The sequence below is a fragment of the Puma concolor genome, chromosome C1 (assembly GCF_028749965.1).
Source record: "Puma concolor isolate L17-30 chromosome C1, mPumCon1.1.hap2, whole genome shotgun sequence".
Classification (NCBI taxonomy): Eukaryota; Metazoa; Chordata; class Mammalia; order Carnivora; family Felidae; genus Puma; species Puma concolor.
In genome coordinates this window covers 106730712-106756405 of record NC_141674.1, presented here as the reverse complement: position 1 = coordinate 106756405, position 25694 = coordinate 106730712, and the positions used below count along the sequence as shown (strand labels likewise).

Sequence of the window (25694 nt, the reverse complement as noted above, 5' to 3'; positions counted from 1 at the left end):
CTTCTCTCCTTTCAACTCCAAGGTCAGTGTTGGTAAAAGAGAATCACCCTGTCTGCCCCTCAGAGGATAGTTGGGGAAAAAACTTCCCTTACACTCTCCTCTCCCCATATATAAGGCTACCTTAGTGTAGCTGAGCAAACCTTTCCTCCATCACCGTAGAAATGCAGGCACCAAAGGCCAACTCACTCAGACTGGCCTAAGCCAGTCTGGCAGGTGCCCTGCCCTGGCAGGAGGCCCAGGCCAAAGTCAAAGCCAGCTTGGCTCTGGGTGGGGCTTGTTTTGTAGAAGCTATTATACTAAAGCTGCCCTTATATGGTCTGGAAAGGCGGGACACGGTGCCTTAAAAGGATTTTGTATTCTTGAGAAACGATGAACCTCAACTTCTCCAGTGGCATTTGCTCCCAAAGCCCAGACTAGCATTTTAAGGACCTAGAGGAGAGGATGGACAAGGATGGGGTCTCTTCCAGCCCAGCTTCTCTCTTCAGGTTGGCAGCTCCCCTGGGCTGTGGTCCACATGGAAAGCACGCGGGAGGTCTGACCCACTCAATACCCCTGAATTTGGCAACAGGCTCTGATGAACAGCTAGGTCCCTCTTCAAGGCAACACAAAAGCAGGAATGACAGAAACTTTGCTACCTCCCAGGTAGGGACTGAGTCCCATACCAGGTGGGAAGGGATGAGTGACTTTGTACCTGGGAGGTGAATGATGGGGCTATCCCTGGGCCCCAAGGGAATAAAACCCAATTCTAGTCTGTCTCTTTTAACCTTCAGAGATGGCATTTACTGGCCTTCTATTCCCAGAAGATTGTTTAGGAGAGAATGGAGGTGCTAGAAACATAGGTTCCCTGGGTTCCATCTGACCTGTTGTAAAGGCGTCTAAAAAGTGAGGTAAAGAAAACCCCAGCTTCAGCCTCTAAATTCTAAAATTAAAATGGTTTCTTCATAAAACAGACCTCCAAATAAGCCAGGAAAAAGAATGAGAACTCAAGGATTTTGGTATAGATATATCATTTTAATATTTAATTTAAAATAAAATCAAGGCTGGATTCATTTGGGGGAAAATATCTAATTTGCAGAATAGAAGTTTTGGGGTTTTTTTTAATCGTGAAATTATAAGTCATTAGTGAAAACATCCTTCTCCCTCCCCCAGGCTCCTTACAGAGCCTGCTTAGGAAATAAGAGAGGTGAATCATCTCCCTTACCTCTTCCCCACCAGGGCTGGGCTCTCCCCAGGACCCAAGGGAAGAATAAATCCTCCATTGCCTCTTCTCATTTCTACCAAGAGTCAGTCTTTAGCCCTAGGCAGGAAGCCCTGTATCAGGTTCAAGCTCCTGAGATAATGAGGGTCCCTTGGTTCCCTACTAAGGTTGGGCACATCTGGGTCAGAGAAACCACAAGGAAGACCTTTGCTTTTCAGACTCATGTAGGCAGTTATCAGGGTTCCCAGATGCAACCCCCTTATGAACACATGCATAGTCACAGAGGGAGAGGAGGAAAGATGGAAACCCTGAGCAGAACCAAGCCCCACCACCTTATCATGGCCCTACCAAAGTCCCTCCCCCAGGGCAGCTCTCTAGACCATTCACTGGGACAGCAGGAAAGGCTGAGGGCCCTGTTTGGGGAAAGGTTGGCCCTTGGAGAGGTATGAATGTGTGGGTATAGAAGGCAAGAAGAACATCCTTATCTCCTCACCCTGGCTAAGGCACCAAAAGGAAAGAAGGAAGGTAGGAATGGTGAAGATGGGAGGGGAGAACAGATCCCTTGGATCCACTGGCTTAGGAAAGACAAAATACATGAGAGTGGAGAGAGGTGGGAACCACCATATAGGTCCCACGACTGTGCAAAGAGAAGCATCCAAGAACTGGGTAGAGCCACACTAGTGTGTACATTACCCATAATGTTCCTTCCACCCTGCTCCAGAGTTGGAGGAAAACATGTTGCAGGAGTCGACGGAGCAGAACTGCAAAAGGTATTTTTTCCCTGAGCCTGAAGGTTAAGGGCTAAAGAAACAAAGCTTTATATACATGGCAACATCTATTCCTTCCTATCCTGCTCAATCCTCTTCAGTCCATATGCTGACCATTCTGTTGCTATGAGGGAGAAGAGGGAGGGTCGGCACTTAAAGGAAGGGCTCAGTTGGCCTAAAATACCCACTACTCCAGAGGAGAGGGAAAGCCCATGCACCAGCTTAGTGCTAATGCCTTTTTTATCAGCATCACTCACACCCCTCCCAGTCTTAAGGCTGAATAATTGGGTGTCCCCCTCTCTCCCCACAGGAATGAGGAATCCGAGGCTTAGCAGGGCAGAGCAGGATGGCAGGGCAGGCCTCAAGTGTGGTTTCTGGTTCCCTGTGGACCCAAGCTAACAGGAACTGGTCTGCAGGTTGCTCTCCGTGAGCAGTGATGCAATGGAGGACGGGTCGTAGACACTGTCAAATTCCTCATCTGAACTCAGCCCTTCATGCTGGGTTGACTCAGCAGCTGACCGGGAGGCTTTGCGCCTGAGTCAGAGAGAAGAATACTTGTAAGGGAGGGAGACAAAGATTGAGACAGCCACACTTACCATGCTAAGGAAATTCCCAGTTGTTCTAAGGCCTCTAGGTACTCACGAGATCGCCCACCAATCTGAGATCTGGGGAGATGGGATATAGACCAGGGGCTTGGATAGTAAAGAATAATCATACAGGCTTCCAGCCAGGAAGGAGTGACTGCCAAGTACCACCTTAGGGATCCTCCTCCCTATCCAGGAGACCCCATTCCCTTCCTGCACCACGACCCCGATTGAGCGGGGGTCAGAAAAGCAGCCATTACCAGGAGTCCTTCTCGAGGGTTTTGATCCGGGCTTGGAGCTGTTCATTGGCCTCATGCTGCTCCTCCAGCTCACGCTGGGCCTTCTTCCTCAGGCCATCGAGTCGCTCAATTTCCTCTTCTGCTTCATCCACCTGCCGCTTCAAAGCCTTCACCCTCAGGCTTAGCTGGACAGGATACCAAGTCCCCACATTAGAAAAGCATCTGCTGCTACCGTGGGCTGGGACCCTCCCCTGTAGCAATTTTGACAAGGGATCATTGCCCTAGAAAAATGTTATGGCCATGGGCAAGTTCCCTAACTTTACAGGTTTGTTTGGGGGGATTAAATGAGTTCATACATGTAGAACACTTAGAAAGAGAACCTAGCACATCACAGGCACTTGATGCATGTGCTACTGTGACTGCTCTGATCCAATCCCTCCAGTCTCATCTCCACCCTTATACAAGGAGAGTCGAAGCTGGGAAGACCTCTGAGATAGGTCCTCCCCTGACCTTCAAGCAAATGCTCCATACATGCTTGCCATATGGTTGCTTGGCCCTGGCTGCCATCCTTACCTGGTCCTTCTGGTCATTGACATGCTGCCGCTCGTCATCAATTTGAATGGACAGCTCTTTAACCCTCCGCTCCAGTTTTCGGTTGGTAGACTGCAAAGCTGTCTTCTCCCTAAGAGGGTGTGGAAGGGGGTGTCTATGGCTGTCGCCATTTCTAAAGGAACACCTGCTTGGCCCCCTCTGGCCTCCGTGAGCTCTTCTCAGTCACATCACACTGGAAAGGATCCAGGGCAGATCCAAAGAACCGGGAGAGAAGAGGTCATTCATATTTCAGAAGGCCTGCAACGCTCTTGCTCTTTACCAAGGAAAAAAGTTCCCCCTAAAGATCAGGCCAGGTTGGCCATGTCTGAAGTGCAAGATGGAGGGAACCTCAGAGGAGAAAAGCCCAGAAGGAGAGAAGAAGGGCTCACGTCACCTCTCTTCAGCTTGTAGCCGCTCCTGCAACTCCCGATTCTGGGACTCAAGATGAGAGAGGCTGGCATTGGGCTTCTGGAAGCCTTCTGAGCTAGCCAACCGGCTCTTCAAATCCTTATTCTGAAAAGGGCAGAAAATCTTCACAGTCACATTCCACTTCCAACCCCTCCTATGGACATTTCACCTGCCTCCTGGGGTCTGTCCCCAAGACTCCCTACTTCCCAGCTCACCTGTCTCTCCAGGGAGATTTTGTCACACTCCAGGTCCTGTCGAGCTGACCTCTCCTGCATGAGCTCTGTCCTCAGCTGGTCCACCTGGTGGGGAGGGGTGAGAGGAGCCAGATTTGGGGAGCGCTCACAGTGAACTAGGCAGCTGAACCACATGAGGCAGAGTAAACTGCAGGATGCTCTCTGAATCCCCATAATTCTCAGGCGACTAAAAAAATCAGCCTTTTCATATGGGACGAGCCACAGAATTTAAACAGGGCCTCCTCGGGGCGCCTGGGTGGCGCAGTCGGTTAAGCGTCCGACTTCAGCCAGGTCACGATCTCGCGGTCCGTGAGTTCGAGCCCCGCATCAGGCTCTGGGCTGATGGCTCAGAGCCTGGAGCCTGTTTCCGATTCTGTGTCTCCCTCTCTCTCTGCTCCTCCCCCGTTCATGCTCTGTCTCTCTCTGTCCCAAAAATAAATAAACGTTGAAAAAAAAAAAAAAAATTTTTAAACAGGGCCTCCTCCATCACACCAGGAATTAGCATTCCTTCTGAATGGAAGTAGCCTGGATTCAGGGCAGAGAGTAATCCCAGGCCACCAGGATTCCTTCTTCCACTCAAATCCCTGGATTCTTTCCACCCGTCCTGAAGCAGAGGAGACCCTGAAGTAGCACCAGCCATGCACAGATTCCACAGCCAGAATTCTCCTCCCACATGGGAGGGTGGAGGTGTTTTTGAGAGGGCCGAGAGGTTCTGTAGTCAGGGATGGATGCAGGGGTCGGGTAAGGAAGGGCTTACCTGGTCCCGGCCACGATTCATGCGTTCCGTCAGCAGCTCCACAGTGCTCCTCTCCTCATCTAACTCTGCTTCCAGCCGAGAGACTTTTTCCTGTGGCAGAGGAGCAACAGGTTCTTTCTGCCCCACATGCTGGACACCAGAATACCAAACCCAACCAGGACCCTCTCAAGGCCCCGCCTCCACAGACCTGTCTCACATGTCCCCATAAGCAGCTGGTCCTTGCCCCTGCCCAGAGCCACCATAGAGCTAGCACCCTCTGCTGACCAGGCATGGCATCAAGGGAAAGAGGGAGAGGGTACCTGCTCTAGCCTTGGTCCCCTGGCAAGAAGACAAACCCCAGAATCTATTCCTCACTGGGGTAGCCCTGTTTCCCTAACGGGAAAGCAGACAGAAAGCAAAGTGCCCGAGCCAAGGCTGGGATGGAGAGAGTCAGAAACCAAAGTGCCAGGGTACAGACTAAGGAAGCATGCTCAAGCCAGGCAGTCCCATGTAGATACTAAGGGTATGGTCTCTGGAGCCAAACTGCCTGGGTCTGAAAATCAGATTCCTAGCAGAGGGGCCATGGCTAAGTTGCTTACCCTCTCTATGTGTCAGCTTCCCTCAACAATAAAATGGAGAAAACAAGACCACCTATCCCACAGGGTTATTTATCCTCAAGATTAAATAAGTCTGAAGTGCCCAGCACATAGCATAATATGTGTTTGCTGCTGTTATTGTCTTGTTATTATTATTATTGCCAAATATGGCAACCTGAAGAGCACTATTGCCTCTAAAGAGGAGCCACTGCTATCCTCCAGCCAACTGCTGCCATGCAGATAACTCAGGATCAGAAGCTCGCTGCTACAGAATTTTCCAAACGTATAAACGAAGCCAGAGCTTTTATGTGACGTGTACATTTCTAAACACTGGCAATTAATTCAGAGCCATTTAAACACTGCAGTCAGGGGCACCGGACTGGCTCGCTCAGAGAGCATGCAACTCTTGATCTCAGGAGTTGGGAGGTGGAGCCCCACACTGGGTGTAGAGACCCCTTAGAAACAAAAAAAATATTTAAAAAAAAATTCTCTTTAAAAATGTTTAACAACAACAACAACAACAAAAGAAAACACAAAAGGAAACAAAATGAATACCACCACGGTCAAACTCCATCAGCAGTGGGCTACCAGCTTTCGATCCCTAGCATAGAAAGGGGGCTTGGCTTGTCCCAGCTCCTTTCCCCACAGAAGTCCCAGCTATGCCAGGACCTGGACACCCCTCCCCTACCCCCCCCCCCCCCCACTCCCATGTCATTACCTCAAGACCCTTGAGTTGCCGGGTCCTGTCATCCTGGGAGCGCTTTTTGTTCTCCGCCTCCTGCTCCAGCCCCTGCAGTTTCTGGGCCAGCAGCTCCTTGTCCAGCTGGGCCGTGTCGCGGTCAGCCTGGGATGCCTGCAGGGCCTGCCGCAGCCTCTGGGTCTGGACAGAAGGAAAAATGGAACAGCCCAGAGAAGTAAGGTGGGGACTCGGGGGTGGGAGCAGTCTGCCCCTGCGGAGAGAAATGTTTCATCACTGATGTTCTTTAGAATCACCAGAGCAGGTGATAATCAAAAGCAGGCTGACTTTTAGTTTGTTTTCTTTTCTTTGAAGATCTGGTGGGTTTTATTCAACCATTCAGGGATCCGGGCAACATCCTATCTAGCCGGCAGAAAGGAGCTCCTGGTCCGTTTTCTTTATTGTTTTAACGCCCTACAGAAGTTAGAATCACCTAAGTGGTTTTTAGAAAATTCATCCTGGGTCCTGGCCCTAGGGGTTATGATTTAAGTGATACAAGCTGCAGCTTGGGTATTAGGATTTTAGGTATTTTAACAAAAAAGGTTTAATGTCATGACAAAACACAAGTTTATAACACATTGTTACTGTAAAAGATTGTGAAGCATTAAAACTAGCAATCATATTTACATTTTTTTTTAAGGTTTATCTATTCTTGAGAGAAAGAGAGCACAAGTGGGGGAGGGGCAGAGAGAGAGGGAGACACAGAATCCCAAGTAGGCTGCAGGCTCTGAGCTGTCAGCATACAGCCCAACGCAGGCCTTGAACTCCCGAACTGCGAGATCATGACCTGAGCTGAAGTCAGACGCTCAACCAACTGAGCCACCCAGGCGCCCCTACAACTAGCAATCATATTTAAAGCATCTACTGTACGTCAAACATGCCTCTATATTGATACCATACTTCCACTAACATTGCAGTGTTGAAATTTTTTGGTACTGGGATCTTTTTTTTTTTTAATCTCCCCAGGTGATTCTAATGTGCAGCAGTTTAAATATTGCTCTACAGGGGCGCCCAGGGGGCTCAGCAGTCAGAGAGGCCGACTCTTGATCTCAGCTCAGGTCATGATCCCAGGGTTGTAGGATGGAGCCCCGCGTTGGACTCCTCACTGAGCATGGAGCCTGCTTGAGATTCTCTCTCTCTTCCCTGCCCATCCCCCACTCACACTCTCTCTCACCCTGTTTCTCTCTAAAATAAAAAAAATTAAAGTTAAAAAAAAGTCACTGCTCTACAGACAAGGCACCTCCTATCATTATCGGTACCTAGAGTGGACAACTCCCTACCTCACTATGTCACTCTAAGTGGTTAGACCTAAACCGGGGTCCCAGGATCCCTTGGCCCCAGGTTTAGTTAAGAGGCAATGACCTGCAAACCAAGGACATTGGGAGAGTTCCCACCCTCCTGCCATTTCTGCCCCTACCTCGTCCTGAAGCCGGCTCAGCCCTCCAGAGCTCTTCTCAGCCTCACTGGCCCACTCCTTGGCCTGGCGCTGGGCATCTGCCACCTCCCGCCGGGCCTTCTCCTTGTAATCCTCCAGCTGGGCCTGGAGCTGCTGCAGGGCCTGCTTAGAGTCATTTCCAATCTGCTCCAGCTGAGATGCAAAGAAAACAGCCTTTCAGCACTGCACCTCTGTCCCTTCTCTGGGCCCAGACACCCCAGACCCTCCTTCCTGCCGAAGCAGCCCTCCATTGCTCTCCCCTGGGCCCTAGGTCCCTAGTATGGCTAGTAGTAATATACAGATTGCCTGGCTTCAAATCCTGGCTCTACCACTTACTAGCTGTGTGACCACAGCTCGTCTTCTCTGGGTCTCAGTTCCCCATCTGTAAAATGGGAAAATAATAGTACCTACATCACAAAGTTGTGAGAATTATGATAGCTAATTATGTAAAGTACTTACAACAGTGTCTGACACAGAGTAAACCTAATTGACCATATTTCAACAAACCCAAGAGGCCAATGATTACAAGACGTACAACTAAGAAAGAAAAATCTGCCACTTGAACTGTAACATCCCATCAAAACTATACAACGCAAATCAACTTCAGAGTACATTTTAGAGCTGACGAAATATATTAGGTGTTTGCTCTAGCTTTACAAAGATATTAGGAGAGAACCTTACCTGAAAAAAAGTTATTTATTTCTTTTTTTTCCTTCTTCCTTGCCCTCCCCCAAATATAAAATCCCACCCACGAAAATTCCTGTATTTAGGTCTTAAAGACATCTAGGGAGGGATTATAGAGCTTTCCTTTCCCTACCCCAAATAGAAAATTCTACTAATGAAGATTGTTATGTTCAGGTCTTAAAGATGTCTCAGGGAGAATCCCAGGAGACATTCTCCAAGGATCAAGACCACAATGAAATGGGACATAGAGGGGAGGTCGAGGGCACAGAGAAAGAGTAGAAAGGACACCCTCTCTGAAGATTTGGCCTTGGCCTCCCCAGCAATGAACTTGAGGAAAGCAAAAACCACACATTCTGACCTCCTCCCCCGCTCAGGCAAGCTTCTGAAAGAGCTGCGCCTCTTCCTAAGAGCCCGGGCCACCCCGCGCCACACCTCCTTGTTCAGCTGGCACACAGTCTTATCCAGCAGGCGCTTCTGTTCCTCCAGCTCAGCCTTGCCCCGCCGGAGTGCCTCCCGCTGCTTCCCCTCCTCCTCCAAGGCCCGTTTCAGGGCCTGCTGCTCCTGCCCCAGGCGGGCCAGCCCCCGCTGGGCCTCCTCCAGCCGGGCCTCCAGTGCCCGCTTGGCAGCTGCCAGGCTCCCCTCCTCCTCCTGAGCTGTGTTCAGGGCCTCCTCAAGCCGCTTTTTCTCTGCCTGGGAGAGGGAAAGCCATTTGGAGAGGAGTAGATAGGAGGGAAGAAAAAGAGGTTTATGAAAAAGGTGGGCAATGCAAACGGGCTCAGAGGAACCAGCAAAGGAATTAAGACACAGAGGACAAGCACAGGGTGAGAGATAAGAGACAAAAATACCAGTACAAAGGCCAAGACATTCATAACAAAGCACACTCCAGAAAATAAACCTAACTTTAACAGAGGGTTGTTGGGAAGGCAAAAACCAGCACACTCGGGGCAAAAGAAAACTGGTAGCTGAGGATTTTGCTAGGGAGTGTTTAGCCAGGGGTGAGGGGAGAGAGGGCCAGGAGGAAGCCGCCAAGGTGGGCAGAAGCACTGACCTCTAGCCGCTGCACCCTGTCGCGAAGCCTCGCCTCCGCCACTTCCCCACCCTCCGCCAAGCCTCGGGCCTCCTTCAGCTGCTGCTCCAGACCCAAGATGCGCCGTCGGAATTCGTCATTTTCCTCCTGGGTCTCCCGAAGCGTCGTTTCCACTGCTGCCCGCCGCTGCCCCAGCACCTCCACCTCTGCCTCTGCTGCCTTCTGAGCCTGCGGCCAGTTAGGGGAGTGGCAGCTCAGACCCCAGGGCTCAAGGCCACTGACCACCACCAAGAAAGCCACCCCAAAGAGAGCCCACAAGAGCCAGATTTCAACAGTGGTAGTGCCCCCTGAGAACCCCACCCCTACGGAGACATGGTGCGTGCCATCAGGTGCAGCCCTGCCTCCCCCTGCCAACCCCTGGCTGCTTTTCACCGCACACTTATGACCAAGGATCTGGTCTGTACATACCCAGGGTAGGTAATTTCCTCACCCTCTGGCTCCTCAGCCCTCCAGACCCCTTAGCCTCCACCTCCTAAGCCCTGTGCCCACTCCCCTTGCCTTGGAAGCCTCTTCACAGTCCTGTCTCAGCTGCTGGAGAGTCTTTTGCAGCTGGAGGTTCTGCTGTTCCAGTTCCCGGCCTCGATCAACCTCAACCCTCAGCTGTTTCTCCAACTCCCGTTCCCGGTGACGCCCAGCCACCTCCTGGCTTTGTTGCTCTTCCCTCAGCTCCTTAAGTTCCTGCTGTGTCCGGCGCAGCTCCTAGAAGGGAAGGGGAACGGTGACAGGGCAGAGAGAGCCACCCTTGGATAGGACACTGTGTAGCAACCAGGACCCTCATACATTGCTGGGGGAACGTAAGACGGTGTGGCCGCTTGGCCGAGTGGCTTGGCAGTTTCTCAAAAAGTTGACCCATTAATTCCATTCTTAGGTATATATCCAAGAGCACTGAAAACATTTTTTGGGAAAACATGTTATATGAATGTTCATAGCAGCATTATTTCATGAGAGCTAAAAATATAGAAATGACCCAAATGTCCATCAATTGGCAAACAGATAAACAAAATGTGGTATATCCACATAGAATATTATTCAGCCATAAAAAGTAATGAAGTACTGACACTTGCTACAACATGGGTAAACCTTAAAAGACATTATGCTAGGTGAAAGAAACCAGACATGCATTGTATATGTATATGATTTGTAATGTATATTATTTGCCAGAAGAGGCAAATTCACAGAGGCAGAAAATGGATTAGTGGCTGCCAAGGGCTGGGGCAAGTGACTGGATATGGGGTTCATTTTTGAGGTGATGAAAATGTTCTGTAACTAGATAGTAATATGGTTGTACAACTTTGTGTACACACTAAAAACTACTACGCTATACACTTTAAAGGGGTGAATTCTATGGTATGTGAAATAAATCTCCATAAAAAAAAATACATGGAATAGATGAGGGTGTGAACAAAACAGGATTGGCTGTTTCAAAAACAAAAGAAAATATACTGAAAACCAAAAAATGCAACACAATAAATAGTGGGGCTGCTTTTATTTCTTTTTTATTTTTAAAAAAATTTTAAGGGGCGCCTGGGTGGCGCAGTCGGTTAAGCGTCCGACTTCAGCCAGGTCACGATCTCACGGTCCGTGAGTTCGAGCCCCGCATCAGGCTCTGGGCTGATGGCTCAGAGCCTGGAGCCTGTTTCCGATTCTGTGTCTCCCTCTCTCTCTGCTCCTCCCCCGTTCATGCTCTGTCTCTCTCTGTCCCAAAAATAAATAAACGTTGAAAAAAAAAATTAAAAAAAAAAAAAATTTTAAGGTTTATTTATTTTGAGAGAGAGAGAGAGAGCACAAGCGGGGCGGGGGAGGAGGGGAGGGGAGAGAGAAAATCCCAAGAAGGCTCCATGCTATCAGCACAGAGCCCAATGTGGGGTTCAGTTTCACAAACTGTGAGATCATGACCTAAGACAAAACCAAGAGTCAGACACTTAACCAAGTGAGCTACCCAGGTGCCCCTACTTCTTTTTCAAAAAATTAAAATATTGGGGCACCTGGCTGGCCCAGTCAGCAGAGCATGTGACTCTTGATCTTGGGCGTTGTAAATTTGAGCCCCACAGTGGGTACAGAGATTATTTCAAAATAAAAATCTTTAAAAAAATTAGGAGGGGTGGGAGAAAAAAATTAAAATATGAACTCTGGTTCTAGTTCTTTAGCTGTTAGCTACTTCTGAAATTCAGAAATTACCATAATTAGGCTGAAAGGATATATAATATATTGTGAGTTTTCAATGTAAGACACTAACAAAACTACAAAGGAAAAGAAAAACAGGGGCGCCTGGGTGGCTCAGTCGGTTCAGCATTGACTCCTGGTTTTAGTTCAGGTCATGAACTTGCAGGCTGTGGGTTTGAGCCCTGCGTCAGCCTCTTCACTGACAGTACAGAGCCTGCCTGGGATTCTCTCTCTCTCCCTCTCTCTCTGCCCCTCCCCCACTCGCTCTCTCTGTCTCTCTCTCCCTCTCAAAATAAATAAATAAACTTTAAAAAATTAAAAAAAAAGAAAAACAGCACAGTGTATGGTCTACATTGGACAAAGTCTGTTTTCCTAATGTATATACTTTGTTATTAAGTACTGATAAAACATACTTCACATATGAGTAAATGAAGCTCTGGTTATTACTTTTTAGCTTTTTAGCTTTATCTAGCATAATCAATCAACTGAGATTGTCCAGAGGAATTATGTAGACTAATATAGCAAATAGACTTCAGACTATCCTTAATTTTTGTTAACTTCATATTAATACAGTAAAAATTTAAGAGCACTTTTCATTTCACAGCCACCAAAGTATATTTGGTTTTGGTTTATTATGTTTTTCTCACCAAATATGTGTGTAAGCTCAGACTTTTATTTACCTGGAAAAGCATCACAACTATACTTCTTTAATAAATATGGTTACTTTGGTTAAAATTAGGCAGTCTTACGGTAAAGGCATGATACACAAGCATTGATCAATTAATACTTGTTAAGTAAGCACCGACTACATATCAAGCATAGTGAATCAAAGATTATAAACCTAGAAGAATCTTCAGGAGGCCATAAATGCCAGTTTTCTATACTAGCAAAAATATTTTCTAAGTTTCTAAATCATCCAAAATAATTACTTGCTTTCTTGTCCTTCATAAACTAATACAAAGAATATGAAGAAATTATTTATATCTACTTCAATTTGGTGACTTTATCATTTATAAAACATCCGTGCATGATAAAACATCTAATTCCCTTGGTCTAGATGCTATACTCTCTAAGCAGCCTTCAAATTACAACTTGGCTTCCCAAGTAGGCCAGCCTGCCATGCCAATACAAGTATTCCAGTCTGTGTGACAACATTTCACATTACAAGTTAATAAGCTGGCATTCTAACTGTAAATGTTTGTTTCATAGATGTAGGTAAAGAGTCCATATCCCACCCCCCCCACCCCCCGCTGCTCCAAAACAGAGCAACTCTTGCTATCTGACCAAACTCCAAGCTTGCAAAAATGACCCTGAAGTTTCACAAATCCATCTAAATGCTGCTCCCCACGAAGTCTCTTGGGAGGTAGCCAGCAGCCGCCAATCTGGCCACCAAAAGTCCTTTACATTAGAAACCTGTATATTCAATGAGAGCAGCCAGGCTGGATCAGAATGTGTGGGGCAGAGATACGGCCAAACAGGTCCTGAAAACCAAGCACATAGGAGGCAGCCACAACAGTGTAGAGGCCCGGTCAGTGTCTGCCAGCCCAACCTGCCTGCCCTTCCACACTCCAATTCCAAGTTCGTCCGTCCTTCCTTCCTTCCTTCCTTCCTTCCTTCCTTCCTTCCTTCCTTCCTTCCTTCCTTCCTTTTCTTTCATCTCTGAACCCAATATGGGACTCAAACTCACAATCCTGAGATCAAGAGTCCCATACTCCACCAAGCCACCCAGGCACCCCTCCAAGTACCTTCCTGAGCTCCTCCATTTGGCGAGTGTCTGCAGCACCAGCCCGAGCCTGCCCTAATTCCCTTTGCAAGACCTCCATCTTGTCCCCAAGCTCCTCTTCCATTTCCTCCTTCTCCAACCGCAGCTGCAGGAGTCTGAGCCCAGTCAGGTGAATGAAAAGGGAAAAGGAACAAGTTCAGACCACCTGCCAGGGAGAGGTGAGCAGGATAATGCAAACCACCTCCCCAGGGGCCAGGAGCCTGGGCACCCACTGTCAGCAGAGTGAAGGGCACAGCAGGGGTAGAAAGGAAGTAGGATGTAGGAATCATGGATAAGCATTCCCGGGAAAGAGGCAAAGTCCTCACTCCTGCTTGGTGGCTCTAAGCTCCTCCTTGTTCTTCTGGAACATGCTCTGCCAATGCCCTGTCTCCTCCGATGTCTCCTCCAGCTCTCTCTGCAGTTCCCGCACAAGGGTTGACATCTTCTGCCTTTCAGCCTCTAATGCAGCATGATCCTAGAGAAGGGGACAGTTGGGGGTCAGGAGGCTCAGAGGGAAAAATGCACTTCAGATCAAGTGTAGGTGTGTAGAAATGGAGGCTTGGGCCCACAGGGCACCACACCAGCTGCACACCCTTGTCCCCCAGCGGTGCCTGATGTGATGCTAGCAGAAAGCTCTTCCCAAGCCACAGTCCACCCCGCTGTTGTTTAGATGAAGCCCCCCCTACCCCCCAGTTATTTCCCCATGGGACTTGGGTCACACACCCTCACGGTACTCCTGGCCTGCACTCCCTCTCTCTGCCCTTGCAGGTTTCCTGGCCAAGGTTTTCACTACACCTCACATGTATCTTTTAGAAGGAGTTGCAGTTACAACTAGAAAAGTCTCAAAATACCAAGGCCTCACGGCAGCCCCTCTTGGGGTGGGGAGTGCCCACTTCTGGCGGCCCCTGCTCTGGCCACATGCCTGGGTTGCGTCTTGCATACTCCGGCGAAGCTGCTCCGTGTCTCGCTGGTACTGCTGCCGGACCTGTTCCACCTCCTGGTCACGGGAAGCCACCTCATCCTTCAGGGCCCCCTTCAGGGCTGTCAGCTCCCGCTCCCGCAGCCTCAGCTGCTCCTCTACCCGCTGTTTGCCCTCCAAGACCGCTTCCAGAAGCTCCCGGGTCTCTAGCAGGTCCTGGGGAAATGAGGGTGGAAGTACAGGGGTGACTGTAATAGGATCTGCCTTGCTATTCATTCAGTCAGCCAATCAGATACACTGACTGAGCACCTTGTACATGTTAGACTCAGTACCAGGTGCGAGGGGCCTCTGAGATGCCTATTTAGGAAAAAGGAAACGCACCATTCTGGGATCTAACCCCAGCCCACCTTTGAGTCTGTCTGAAAGCACGCTAAGGGGTACCTGTAATCAGCTACCTACTGCCCATGCGTTGGGGAAAGTGTGAGTGAGCAGATTTGAAGGTGCTCCAGATGACAGGAAGCAGAGGCAGGGGGAGCCATCCTGCCCCCACCTTCATTAGCGCCTCCTTAGCAGGCTCCGGCCCCTGGGCCTGCTTCAGCTTGTCCTGCAGTTCCATCACTTGGGTCTCCAGCCTGTGTCGTACCCTTTCACCCTGGTCCACAAGGAGCTTCATGTTCTGGAGCCTAATAACAATAGATAACATTATCAAGTGCTAGGTGTCAGCCAGCTTTCTAAATACTTTATGCGTATCGTTTCATTTAAACCTCCTTAAAGTCTCTGTTCAAATCTTAATGAGGCCTCCACTGTGCCTCCACCATTCGGCCCACTGATCTGCTTTAACTTTTCTACTTATCACCTTCTCCCATGCTGCAAATGTACTTACCTAATATGTTCTTTATTTACGGTCTGCCCTGTCCCCCACTAGAAGCTCTGCTTCTGGAGAGCAGTGCTCCTCATCTGAACGGTTCGCTGATGTACCCCAGGAATCTAGATCACTGCCTGCCACACAGTATTCACAGCAAAACATGTGCTGAATGAACAATCCTGTGAGGTAGGTACTATTATTAACCCATTCTACAGATTTAGAGCCTGAAGCAGAGAGGCAAATCCAGGTAACCCAACTCAGGCACCACCACCATGACCGATAACATAAAGAGAAAGGTCCTATCTTTAAACTGTCTCTGTCTGCTTCTAAAGACTTCTCCCTGTCTCTCTCACCCAGGGGCAACCTCCATCTGGCCTTGGTCCCCAAGCAGCCCCACGTGCACACTCGGCGGCACTCACTCTCTGGTGCTCTGCTGGGCCTCCCCCTTCCTCCTCTCCAGCAGTTCCTGCAGTTGGCTGCACTCTTCTGCCTTTTCCTCCAGCTGCCGCTCCAGCCCAACCTGGGAGGGTTCTAGCTTCTGTCGCTTCTGGAAAAGGCAAGGAGAGAAAAACAGGTGGAGAGTAGGAAAAACCTCTCAGAAGGACCAGGAGTAATGGGAACGTCTAACATTTAATGACACTCCCTAAATGACAGGCGCTATACTAGGGACCCTGTGCTTATTATCTGCATTTAATACTTTTCACAAGCCTTGGGACTTGCGATGGTTTAAAGTACATCCACTAATTCCTCAACATTCCTTTCAAAAGGTGAAGCCTCAGGGTGCCTGGGTGGCTCAGTCGGTTGAGCGTCCGACTGGCTCAGGTCATGATCTCGCGGTCCGTGAGTTCAAGCCCCGCGTCGGGCTCTGTGCTGACAGCTCAGAGCCTGGAGCCTGTTTCAGATTCTGTGTCTCCCTCTCTCTGACCCTCCCCCATTCATGCTCTGTCTCTCTCTGTCTCAAAAATAAATAAACGTTAAAAAAAAAATTTTTTTTTTAAAAAAGGTGAAGCCTCTTCCCTGGAGTATGGGCTGGACTTGAGGACTCTCTTCTCTTTTTTTTTTTTAATGTTTATTTATTTTTGACAGAGAGAGAGAGACAGAGCATGAACAGGGAATGGGCAGAGAGAGGGAGACATAGAATCCGAAGCAGGCTCCAGGCTCCGAGCTGTCAGCACAGAGCCCAGCGTGGGGCTCGAACCCACAGACAGCGAGATCATGACCTGAGCCGAAGTTGGATGCTCAACCGACCGAGCCACCCAGGCGCTCTGAGGACTCTCTTCTAACAAACAGAAAAGGAAGACGTGATGTGTAGCTTCTGAGACCAGGTCCTAAAAAGGCATTGCAGCCTCCAATCCTTACCCTCTCTCTTAATCATTCACTCTGAGGAAAGGTAGCTGCCATATTGGACGCTCAAGTGGCCCCATGAAGAGGTCCACATGGCAAGGAGGTGAGGCCTCCAACCAACATCCACTGTCTTCTCATGACTAGCCCCAGCCAATACCTTGCCAGGAAATTCATAATAGACCCTGAGGCAGAACTACCCAGCTCAGCTGCTTCCAGATTCTGGGCCCTCAGACACCAGAAGATGATTATTTCAAGCTGTTAAGTTTTGAGGTAATTTGTTACACAGCCACAGGTAAGTAATATAGTACAATTATTATCCCCACTTTACAGTTAAGGAAAGAGTGGCTTTGAACATTTAAAGAACCTGCCTAAGGTCAGGGTAACAGCCAACAAGTTAAGGTATCAGGATTTGAACTCAGTTTGACTCCACAGCTGACCACTTAACCAGGACACTATACTGCTTTCCAGGAAACAAGGGGTATTAAAATCCAACACTTACTGAGCACCAACTACATTCAGGGCAATACCCTGAGAGGTAGAAGCAGTCTATATTTTTTTAATACATAACCTTTAGCATAAGACTGACCTGAATTTTCAAATTCTTCTCTGCAACTTACTGTCTTGAACAACACACTTAACCTCTCTGATCTTCAGTTTTCTCATCATAAAAGGGTTCACAATACCTACCTTACGAGATCCCTATAATTACGGCGCATTACCTGGGACAGTACCTACTACAAGAAGTTATCCTCAATAAATGACAGCTATTGCATAGTGCCATCATTATAATGTCAATGGAAAGGATTCAGGTAAGTAATCTGCTCAAGGCATACACAGCCAGTGTGCAGCAAAGCCGGGACGGGAACTTCCAAAGGAAACAGGTGGAAGGTGGTCAGAGCCCTGATGACTGCACCCCTATCCCTAAGCTCCAGAGAACCCCAGACATTCTTGGCGGGCCCAGCACACACTCTTGCCTCTGGTGTCACAGAACACACAACTGCTTGTTCCATTGCTTGGAAGAGCAGCCCAGGCCCCGGTTTCTCCCGTGTCCGGCATTCCCCCTGCGCCTCCAATCTCCCCTCACCTTCACCTCTTCATCCAGCTTTTGCTGTAGCTCCTCCACTTTTCGGGTGAGTTCCCCCTGCCCGCCCAGGGCCTTAGTGGAACCAGAAGGCATCTGCCAGGGATATGGCGGGAAGGGATGAGTCCACATCCAGACCCCAGGCCCCAAAGGCCCTAGCCCTGTCCACTCCCCACCCCCCCACCCCCCCGCCCAGGAAGCAGCCACTCACCACCAGGGGCTGCATCTGTTCCAGCACCAAACTGACCTTCCTCTTCACAGACGTTTCGCTTTCTGAGCTTCTGGAGGATGAAAGAACAGAAGCAAAGCTTAAGGGAGGGAAGAGGCAGCAGAGATGAGGGAAAGGGGAGCTAAGGGCAAGGAAGATGGGGAACGAAACTAGAAGGAGGAGCAGGGAGGTATGTGACTGCCCTCCTGGGAGGGCCCCCACGCACCCCTCCCTCAGGATGCTGTAGATGGTGGCCTTCAGGTGGTCCACACTGCCTGGTGGGGCAGCCTCCTGCTGATCTCGGAGCAGGTCTGGAGTTGACTTGAACTGCAAAACATAAACCCAGAGAAATAGGAAGATTAAGCCAGGAGCGTGTGTGGCGTTCAGATGGCGCAGCAGCGGCAGGTGGGAGATGGGGCCCTCCACCACGATGAACAAGCCTGAAGTGGGGAAAAGAGGAGACTGCTGAGGCCTGAGCAGGAAGCCCAGGAGACATCTGAGCAGAGTATGCCTCTCACTACTGCCACAGGCCACATTTTCCTTGACAAGCAGACCTCAACCAGCTGTGAACTGTGTCACAAGTTATCTGTCACCAATGATAGTTCAGGTACTAGAATTTGTAAATGAGTTACTTTTAAAACAGGCTTAACTGCATCTGCACGAAGTTGCTCCCCGACTCACTTGCACTCCTGAGTGGAAGACAAAGCCGGGAGTTGTGACAGGAGCACTAGGAGCTGCTTCGATTACCAGGCCCGCCTTACTTACTCTGCAGACCTAGCAAAAGCTAGTGGCCAAGCACAGTTAATTGCCAGGCAGTAATAAGTAACTCTCATGCTTGTGAAGGCTGACTTCATAGTTCGTTCCATTTTCATGAGAATATCATCTGTTTAGTAGAAGGATATAGTGGAGGACAAAAGTAGAAACCTTCTGCCTTTAGCTATTTGAATCAGCAAGGGGTCCTGCAGCTAGTGGGTCAGGAAGCAGAAGCCACAGGGGACTGGGGTCTGACCTGTAGTATGCCAGGGTCATGGACTCTCCCTTGTGGCTCCTCAAAACTCTGAAGAACCCAGTCCTGGGTCTGACGGGAACGGCTAAAGCCACCAAGAGGGCTCTGGCTCTGGACCGACTGTTTGGAGCTGCCCATGTGACTGTCATGCTTTGTGCTAGGGGCCCAGTGGTTGGGGGACCGACGCTCCCGTTCCTCAAGGGTATCCCGTGGGAGCCGGTTGTCCAGGCTTTGGCTCCGCTTGCGCTGTTCGGGGGGCAGTGTCCGCATGCGCCGGCCAGTCCGGCCCCGGGTCTGCCCCCCATGGTGGCTGTCAAACTTGTTGATGAGAGAGTCCACTGAAGACAGGGGAGCAGTGTCGATGGTCCCTGCGGAAGCTCCTTGAGGGGCCAGTTCCAGCAGGCTGGTGCTCCGGGTGCTCGGACTCACAGGGGCAGGGCCTGCCAGTGAAGCCTGGGAGCGGGATCGGAGCAGCCTTCCGTTCCAGTGGTCCCCAGACTCCTCATCAGACACGCTGCCTTGTGAGCGTGCAGGAAACTCCTTGGCATGAGAGTAGGAGTGCTCCGGGGGTTCCGAGTTGGAGCTCAGAGCTCCCAGAGCCCCTCTGTTGTTGGCCCCCTTGATCTGGACTCCAAAGGAGTCACTGCCTTGCTCCCCACTGTTGAGCACCACAAAGGGCTGCCCAGCAATGCCCTGCACACGCACAGCCACCCCATAGGTACTGGCTCTCGCATCCTTAGCTGGACGTCGCCCACCACGACGTAGGGTGCCCATCTCTGCATCCCCTGCTGGCTCTGTGATGAACCGAATCTGGACTCCATGGTCGACAGGGCCCCGGGGCTCAGCCATGGTGGACACCGGCTCCATGAAAAAAGGGGTCCTAGAAAATCAAGAAAAGAGTTTAGGCTGAGAGACTGGAAGTAGAAACACCTGTCCAGCTTTTGTGGGGCTCATTGCCTTGTCATTTCTTCTACATACAACAGTGGTTCTCACATTTCATCTGAGCAGCAGAAGTACCTCAAGGGCCTATGAAAACACAGACTATTGGACCCTATCCCCAGAGTTTCTGATTCAGTACGTCTGGATTTGCCATTTCTAACAAGCTCTCAGATGATACTGATACTTCTGGTCCAGATTCCAGATTTTGAGACCCACTGACTTAGAAGAATCCATTTCCTCTAATACAGTCCTAGTGAGCTTGACTTCGTCAAGAGTTTAATGACTGCTTGACCTTCACACATACACATATACCATGATGTGTTTCCTCCAACCCCAAACCCTACCTAACAGATACCTCTATCCTAATGGATAAAAGGGGCCCTCCACTCCCAGAGCTCATTTAAAGTACGGAAGACCCATAAGGTATGCCCTCCCATTTCTGGGAGAATAGCAGAGATGCCTCTGGGTTGGGGGAACTGAGGGCTGAGTGAGGAAAGAGATGGGAGAGTAACTAGGTTTCTACTGTGTGTCTGTTTGTCCCTTTTAAGTCTGGAACCATGTAAATGTATTGCTTATTAAAAAAAAGATTTAAGTAACATTTAAGAGTTCCAGTCCAAGGGGCCCTAGGTTAGGCAGACTTGTCCCACCAGAGGGCCAGAGTGAAGACCACCCATGGGCCAACTCCTCGGGTCCACATTAGCCTAAGATTAGAGTCAGCAAAATGGAATGTATTCTAGGTACGCTCTGGGTCCAGCAACTGGGGAGGGCAGGTTCTCCTCCAAGCAAATAAAAACTCCAGCTTCCCCAGCCCTGCGACTAACCTCTACCGGAGACTGGCACCACACTGGAGGCGGGGCATCAAATGTGCCAGACACACAAATGTACCCAGCCCAACCTCCCAGTGGAGCCCTGGGCCAAGGAAAGTTGGCAAGGCCCCCTTCAGGGACTGTAGATATGCTAGGAAGCCCAGGAAACTGGGGGTGAGTGGGGAAGGGAGTGGCCTAGCTCCAGGTGAGAAAGGGCTTGGTGGGAAGAACATTCCTAGCATTCCCAGCCCTTCCCCTCCAGGGAGGGAAGGAGCCCTTACAGGCAATAGTTCTTCACCGTTTTGGTTCTGAGACCCCATTGGAGGGAACAATGAAAGCAATGCCCCTCCACCCCCTAGGAAATAGTCCATAGAGTCTCAAGAGTTTCAGGAACACCTCAAAGCTACCCTGAACTAAAGGAGCCCACTCAGGCATCCGGGAGGACTTCAACCTACCTCAGATACTCCAAACAGAAGGACATTTAGTCGGCTGGGTCCTTTGTTAGAATTCAAGTAAGAGATGGGACCGGAAAAGAAGCTACAAGGGGTCAGTTTTACACACCGCTCATCTAATAGAAAAGGAACTGGGGCGCCTAGGTGGCTCAGTCGGTTGGACGTCCGACCTCAGCCCAGGTCATGATCTCGCAGTCTGTGAGTTCAAGCCCCGCATCGGGCTCTGTGCTGACAGCTCGGAGCCTGGAGCCTGCTTCAGATTCTGTGTCTCCCTCTCTCTCTGCCCCTCCCCTGCTCATGCTCTGTCTCTCTCTCTCTGTCAAAAATAAGTAAACATTAAAAAAAAAATTTTTTTTAAAGAAAAAGAACCCAGCCCCACTCTTCATTTGATATTATATAACCATGAGCAAATCATAATTTTTCTGAGCCTCAGTTTCTTCATCTGTAAAACAGGTATAATAATAACACCTCATAAGGTAATATCTGTGAGAATTAAACAATAATTGCATGTGTAAAAATTGTATCAAGTTTGGGGCGCCTGGGTAGTTCAGTCAGTTAAGTGCCCAGCTCTTGATTTTGGCTCACATCACAATCTCTCAGTTCATTGGTTCGAGTCCCACATCAGGCTCTGCGCTCAGTGGGAGGCTGTTTGGGATTCTCTCTCTCCCCCTCTCTCTCTGTCCCTCCTCGTGCTCTCTCTCTCTCTCCCTCCCTCCCTCTCTCTCAAAATAAATGAATGGAAAAAAAAAATTTTTATCAAGTTCTACACTTCAGATTTTTGCATTTTATTTACTCTACTTTACTCTATTTATTTATTCCACTTTAATAAAAAGAGGGAAAATCACAAGATATGAAACATGAAACATACCTAGCAGTGTATGCCTGTCACAAAGCTGACAACAAATGTTACCCAGTGTACATGCTGTTCCTTCCACCAAGACCTTCCTGGCTTCACCTGCTTCACAGAAGAATGTCACTTCCTCAGAGCCTTTCCCATCCAGACCCTCCCACAAACTAGGTCAGAACCATGTTATATGCTCTATAGTCATCCTTCAATGAATTTGCCTCAGGTTTTGTTTTTTGCTTTTTTTTTTTTTTTTGAGAGAGAAAGAGAATGAGAGCATGGGGCGGGGGGGGGGGGGGGTGGGCAGAGAGAGAGGGAAAGAGAATCCCAAGCAGGCTCTACCTACAGAGCAGAGCCCAATGTGGAGCTCAATCTCGATCTCATGAACTGTGAGACCATGACCCGAGCCAAAATCAAGAGTCAGATGCTTAACTAACACCCAGGTGCCCATCAGTTGTTTTTTGTTTTTAAAGATTTTATTTTTGGGGCACGTGGGGGGCTCAGTCAGTTGAGCATAAAAAAATGATTGTGATTCTCTTTCCTTCTCTCTCCCTCTAAAATAAAATATTTTTAAATTAATTATGTCAAAAAATATTTTATTTGTAAGGAATCTCTACACTCAAAGTGAGGCTCGAACTTACGACCCAAGAACAAGAGTTGCATGCGCTACTGACTGAGCCAGCCAGGTGCCCCTGCCTCAGTTTATTTTTCTATATTTATTAGGGTGATGATTTGTTTCCTGTCTGTCTCCTCCAGTGGATTACAAACTCCTGGAGGGCAAAGATCACGGCTCTCAGCTGACTCCGGTGGCCCCAGGGCCTGGTGACATGGTGCACATCAATAAATATTTGTTAAAGGTCGTATCCTGGACCAAGGCAGACTCTCACAGCAGTAGGGAGATTTGCCCAAGGGTCCCTCACAGCCATTTCTCATTTGCCCTGGTGACAGGACCTCTTCCTGGCCTGGACTCCCTGCCCCATTCGATCATAATTTTGGAACCAGATGTGCCTAGACTGCCAGCTCTCAGAAGTCACATGATTTATTCATAATGCAGCTCGACTCTGTCAGTACATCTACTGATCTTCCAGATCCGGGTCAAGGAGCTCCCAGGCTAGGCCCACAGAGCGCCCAGCCCCTCACCCACACAAGAGCACCAAGTTGTGCAGAGACAGCGCTGAACGTGCCCCTGGCCCCAGTGACTCCTTAACCTCAACCAAGTGTTAGACCCAGGACAGGTGGGTCAGGGGCCAGCGGGACTGAAGTGATCTTTGGGGTGGGTCAAAAAGCAGGGCTTTAAATGATTCAACACGGAAAACCCGAAACCTATCCGCCTTCAGTTACAGAGGGCAGTGGGGCGTGGCCAGGGGAGCCAGCTGGCTCCAAGGTCTTAGGTAAGCCCCAGAGGCAGGTAAACAGCCATCTAGTGCCAAGCAACATGGAGTACAGAGCCTTCCCTCTCATTGCCTGCCCCTGTTTTTCCCTCCTCTGGCATGTGCCCAGGACACTCCTCACCAAATGTACTCTGGGAAGAGCCCAGGCCACAAGTTAAGTCAGCTTCATCTGTCTGCCTCTGCCATTCCTGCCAGGAAGGAGTGGGGAGGATACCCTGCACCTGTACCAGACAGGCACTTCTCCCTGAGTTACTCATTAGCCTGCCCTGCCCCAAATCCATCACCTCTGGCCCAGCCATAAGCATCTGGCTTCCAACTAGGAGTGACATTCTCTCGGCTTCTGGCAAGAAGTGGGGGGTGGGGAGGTTTGGGGTGTGCAGAGGAAGAACTGACACACACACAGAGCCAAGCAACATGCTAGACATACCCAACTGGCAGATTTAGAAAGTGGAAGAATGAAAGGTATAGAGATTAGACTCTCCTCAGAGGTAACGAGGGAAGCAAATGGTCAAAACAGGATAGGACAGCTCAGTGACCTTGATCAATGGCTATTTTCTCAGAAAGAGTTACAAAGACAATAAGGTTCTCCGTGGATCAAAAAGAACCACCTCAAGTGGACCCCTGGCTCGGTCCACTGAAAAAGCTGAAACCTGAGAGCCAGGCTAGAGCAGCTTGGCCAGTGGAGGAAAAAACACAATGACAAACTGGGCCCTGCAAACTGGCTGGACTGGTTTGAGAGGCAAGGGAAAGGGGAGGGCCAGAAGGATTCCACTGGCAGCTCATAAAGCAGACCAGAGAAACTCCACACCACAGAGGACAAGGGGCAAAACCATGGGCAGGGACTGTCCAGCCTAGATGCCAAGGCCAAGGCTCTGAAGGAGGAGGCATAAGGTAGAGAGGGAACAGGAAGGAGCAGAGGCACAAAGAACCTGGTGAGTGTCAGACCAGTGCGTGACAGGAAGACTCAGTGTCCCCTACCCCTCCCTCTCAAGTTCCCAAAGTTGCATTCCTGATCCCACATGTGCCTTAGCCAACTCCTTGGCCCTTAGTTCTCCCCTCCCCAGCATGAAAAACAGCAACCTTACCCTCTCCTCACCTCCCACCAGCCTGATAGCAGGCAGATCAGCCTGGGGAAAGAAGAAAGGGTTCTAGGAAGCCAGAATCCTCTTAGAGTCTGGGAAATCTCTGCATTATCAGTCCCCTAGAACCAGCCCCCCACTCCCAAATATCAAGGATGAAAGAAGAGGTGCAGAGGCACGTGTCAGCAGCCTGTGGACAACACAGCAGTTGCAATTATTTCCCAATTACATCTTTCCTCCGGCAGGGCATCAAAGGGGCCAACCTAAGATTGGCTCTGGTTCCTTTACCTGCCTAAGGCAAGGAAATCTGCCTCAGAAGTCTCGTCAAGGAAATCTGCCTCAGAAGTCTCGTCTGGGCCCCAATGTGCACCTCTCATGCAGCCTGGAGACTTAGAGGTGCTACTCCCTTAGTCTTGTGGTTTCCTACAGAGTCCTGCCTACGGCCCACACCAATGGTGCCTACTGCCAGTCTGACAGCCTTCACGTCCGGGAGTCAGGGATGCACAGTAGCGTTTCAAGGAGTTAACATGGGCTCTCCTGGGAGGCAGCAGAGAAATTGGTTAGGTGCGGAAACCTCACCCAGTGGTCCCATTGAGAACCACAGATGAAAGTATGTGTGCTTGGGGGGAGTGTTTGACATTAGCCCCCAGGAAGGGGCCCCATAAGAAAGTGTTTCTACATATTTTGTAGGCCTAGAGACCTATGCTTCCTCATATCCCTCTCTTGGAGAGCATTCTCTCAAGAGGAAGACAAAATTCTCCCAGGCATGAAGGCAAAGGGGGATAGGAACTGAAAGGCTTCACACCTCTCAAGGAGATGGGGGTGCCGTCTTGTTCTACTGCTCAGCGTCTTCACCTAGAGGTGAATGGTTGGAGCGAGACCGCACACCTCAAAGCCAGAGGGAGGTGACAGCGCCAGCTCAGAAGGGCAGTGGGGGGTGGGGGCAGCTCAGGGAAAGAGCACCTCTGGGCGCCTTCCCCCTTACGTCTCTGAGCCCAGGCGGCAGCCCAGGCGTCCCCAGCTGAGACTAACTCCTTCCCCCGAACACCGCGGACTCCCGAGAGAAATTCTGCAGCCAGGACGGCGTCTGACCTCCAGAGAGAACCAGGCCCTGCTACTCTCTCACGTCCTGGGGGCAGCCTTGGCCCCAGGTGCCCCTCCGCTGGCACAGTCCCAGGCACCTGCTCAGGTGCCCCTCCGCTGGCACAGTCCCAGGCACCTGGCCCTAGCACCGGAGAGCAGCAGCTCGCTCGTCATCGGTACTCCCACCCTAGCTTCACGTCCCCTCCTCCTCTCTCCATTCAGCACCTGTACCCTGTGAGAGGGGACCCCAGGTCGCCTCGCGCCCCGCCCCTCAGGGCTTGCCCCCTCGGCGTCCACTCACCCCAGCCGGGCTCGGCGCTCCCGGGGCTCCGGCAGAGCTGCACGCGCGGCTCGCCAGCCCTCCCCCTCAGGCCCTCTGCGCTCCCTCCGTCCTCCCCCCCCCACACCCGGCGCCACCAACCTGTTACTCCCCTCCGGAGCTCCACCCCCATTGGCCG

The 25694-nt window shown here is 50.1% G+C and overlaps 1 protein-coding gene across 2 annotated transcripts; it reads right to left on the bottom strand.

Moving 5' to 3' along the window:
- Positions 1–990: 990 nt before the first annotated feature.
- CGN (cingulin) lies at positions 991–25640 on the bottom strand. Of its 2 annotated transcripts, XM_086718215.1 has the most exons (21): positions 25538–25640; positions 18646–19522; positions 17863–17963; positions 17640–17709; positions 17432–17524; positions 15423–15550; positions 14689–14821; positions 14142–14354; positions 13546–13694; positions 13203–13335; positions 9793–9993; positions 9256–9462; positions 8640–8897; positions 7506–7676; positions 6071–6232; positions 4778–4867; positions 4003–4086; positions 3774–3892; positions 3362–3470; positions 2810–2973; positions 991–2499 (listed from the first exon to the last, which is right to left on the bottom strand). In XM_086718215.1, exons 2-21 carry the CDS (start codon positions 19507–19509, stop codon positions 2361–2363), a joined length of 3588 nt encoding a protein of 1195 aa, XP_086574341.1. In that variant the 5' UTR covers positions 19510–19522; positions 25538–25640; the 3' UTR covers positions 991–2360. The 2 variants fall into 2 exon arrangements, with proteins under 2 accessions (XP_086574341.1, XP_086574342.1); XM_086718216.1 differs by lacking the exon at positions 17432–17524.
- Positions 25641–25694: the final 54 nt, after the last annotated feature.

Bases quoted from the DNA above. Each gene is read 5' to 3' on its own strand.
- CGN (XM_086718215.1), bottom strand. From the start codon at position 19,509: ATGGAGCCGGTGTCCACCATGGCTGAGCCCCGGGGCCCTGTCGACCAT. The intron at 15,551-17,431 runs GTGAGGGGAGAT...TGCCTTTTCCAG, and splicing joins AGCTGGATGAAGAGGTGAAG to AAGCGACAGAAGCTAGAACC. The intron at 13,695-14,141 runs GCATGTGGCCAG...CCCCTTCTCTAG, and splicing joins GTATGCAAGACGCAACCCAG to GATCATGCTGCATTAGAGGC.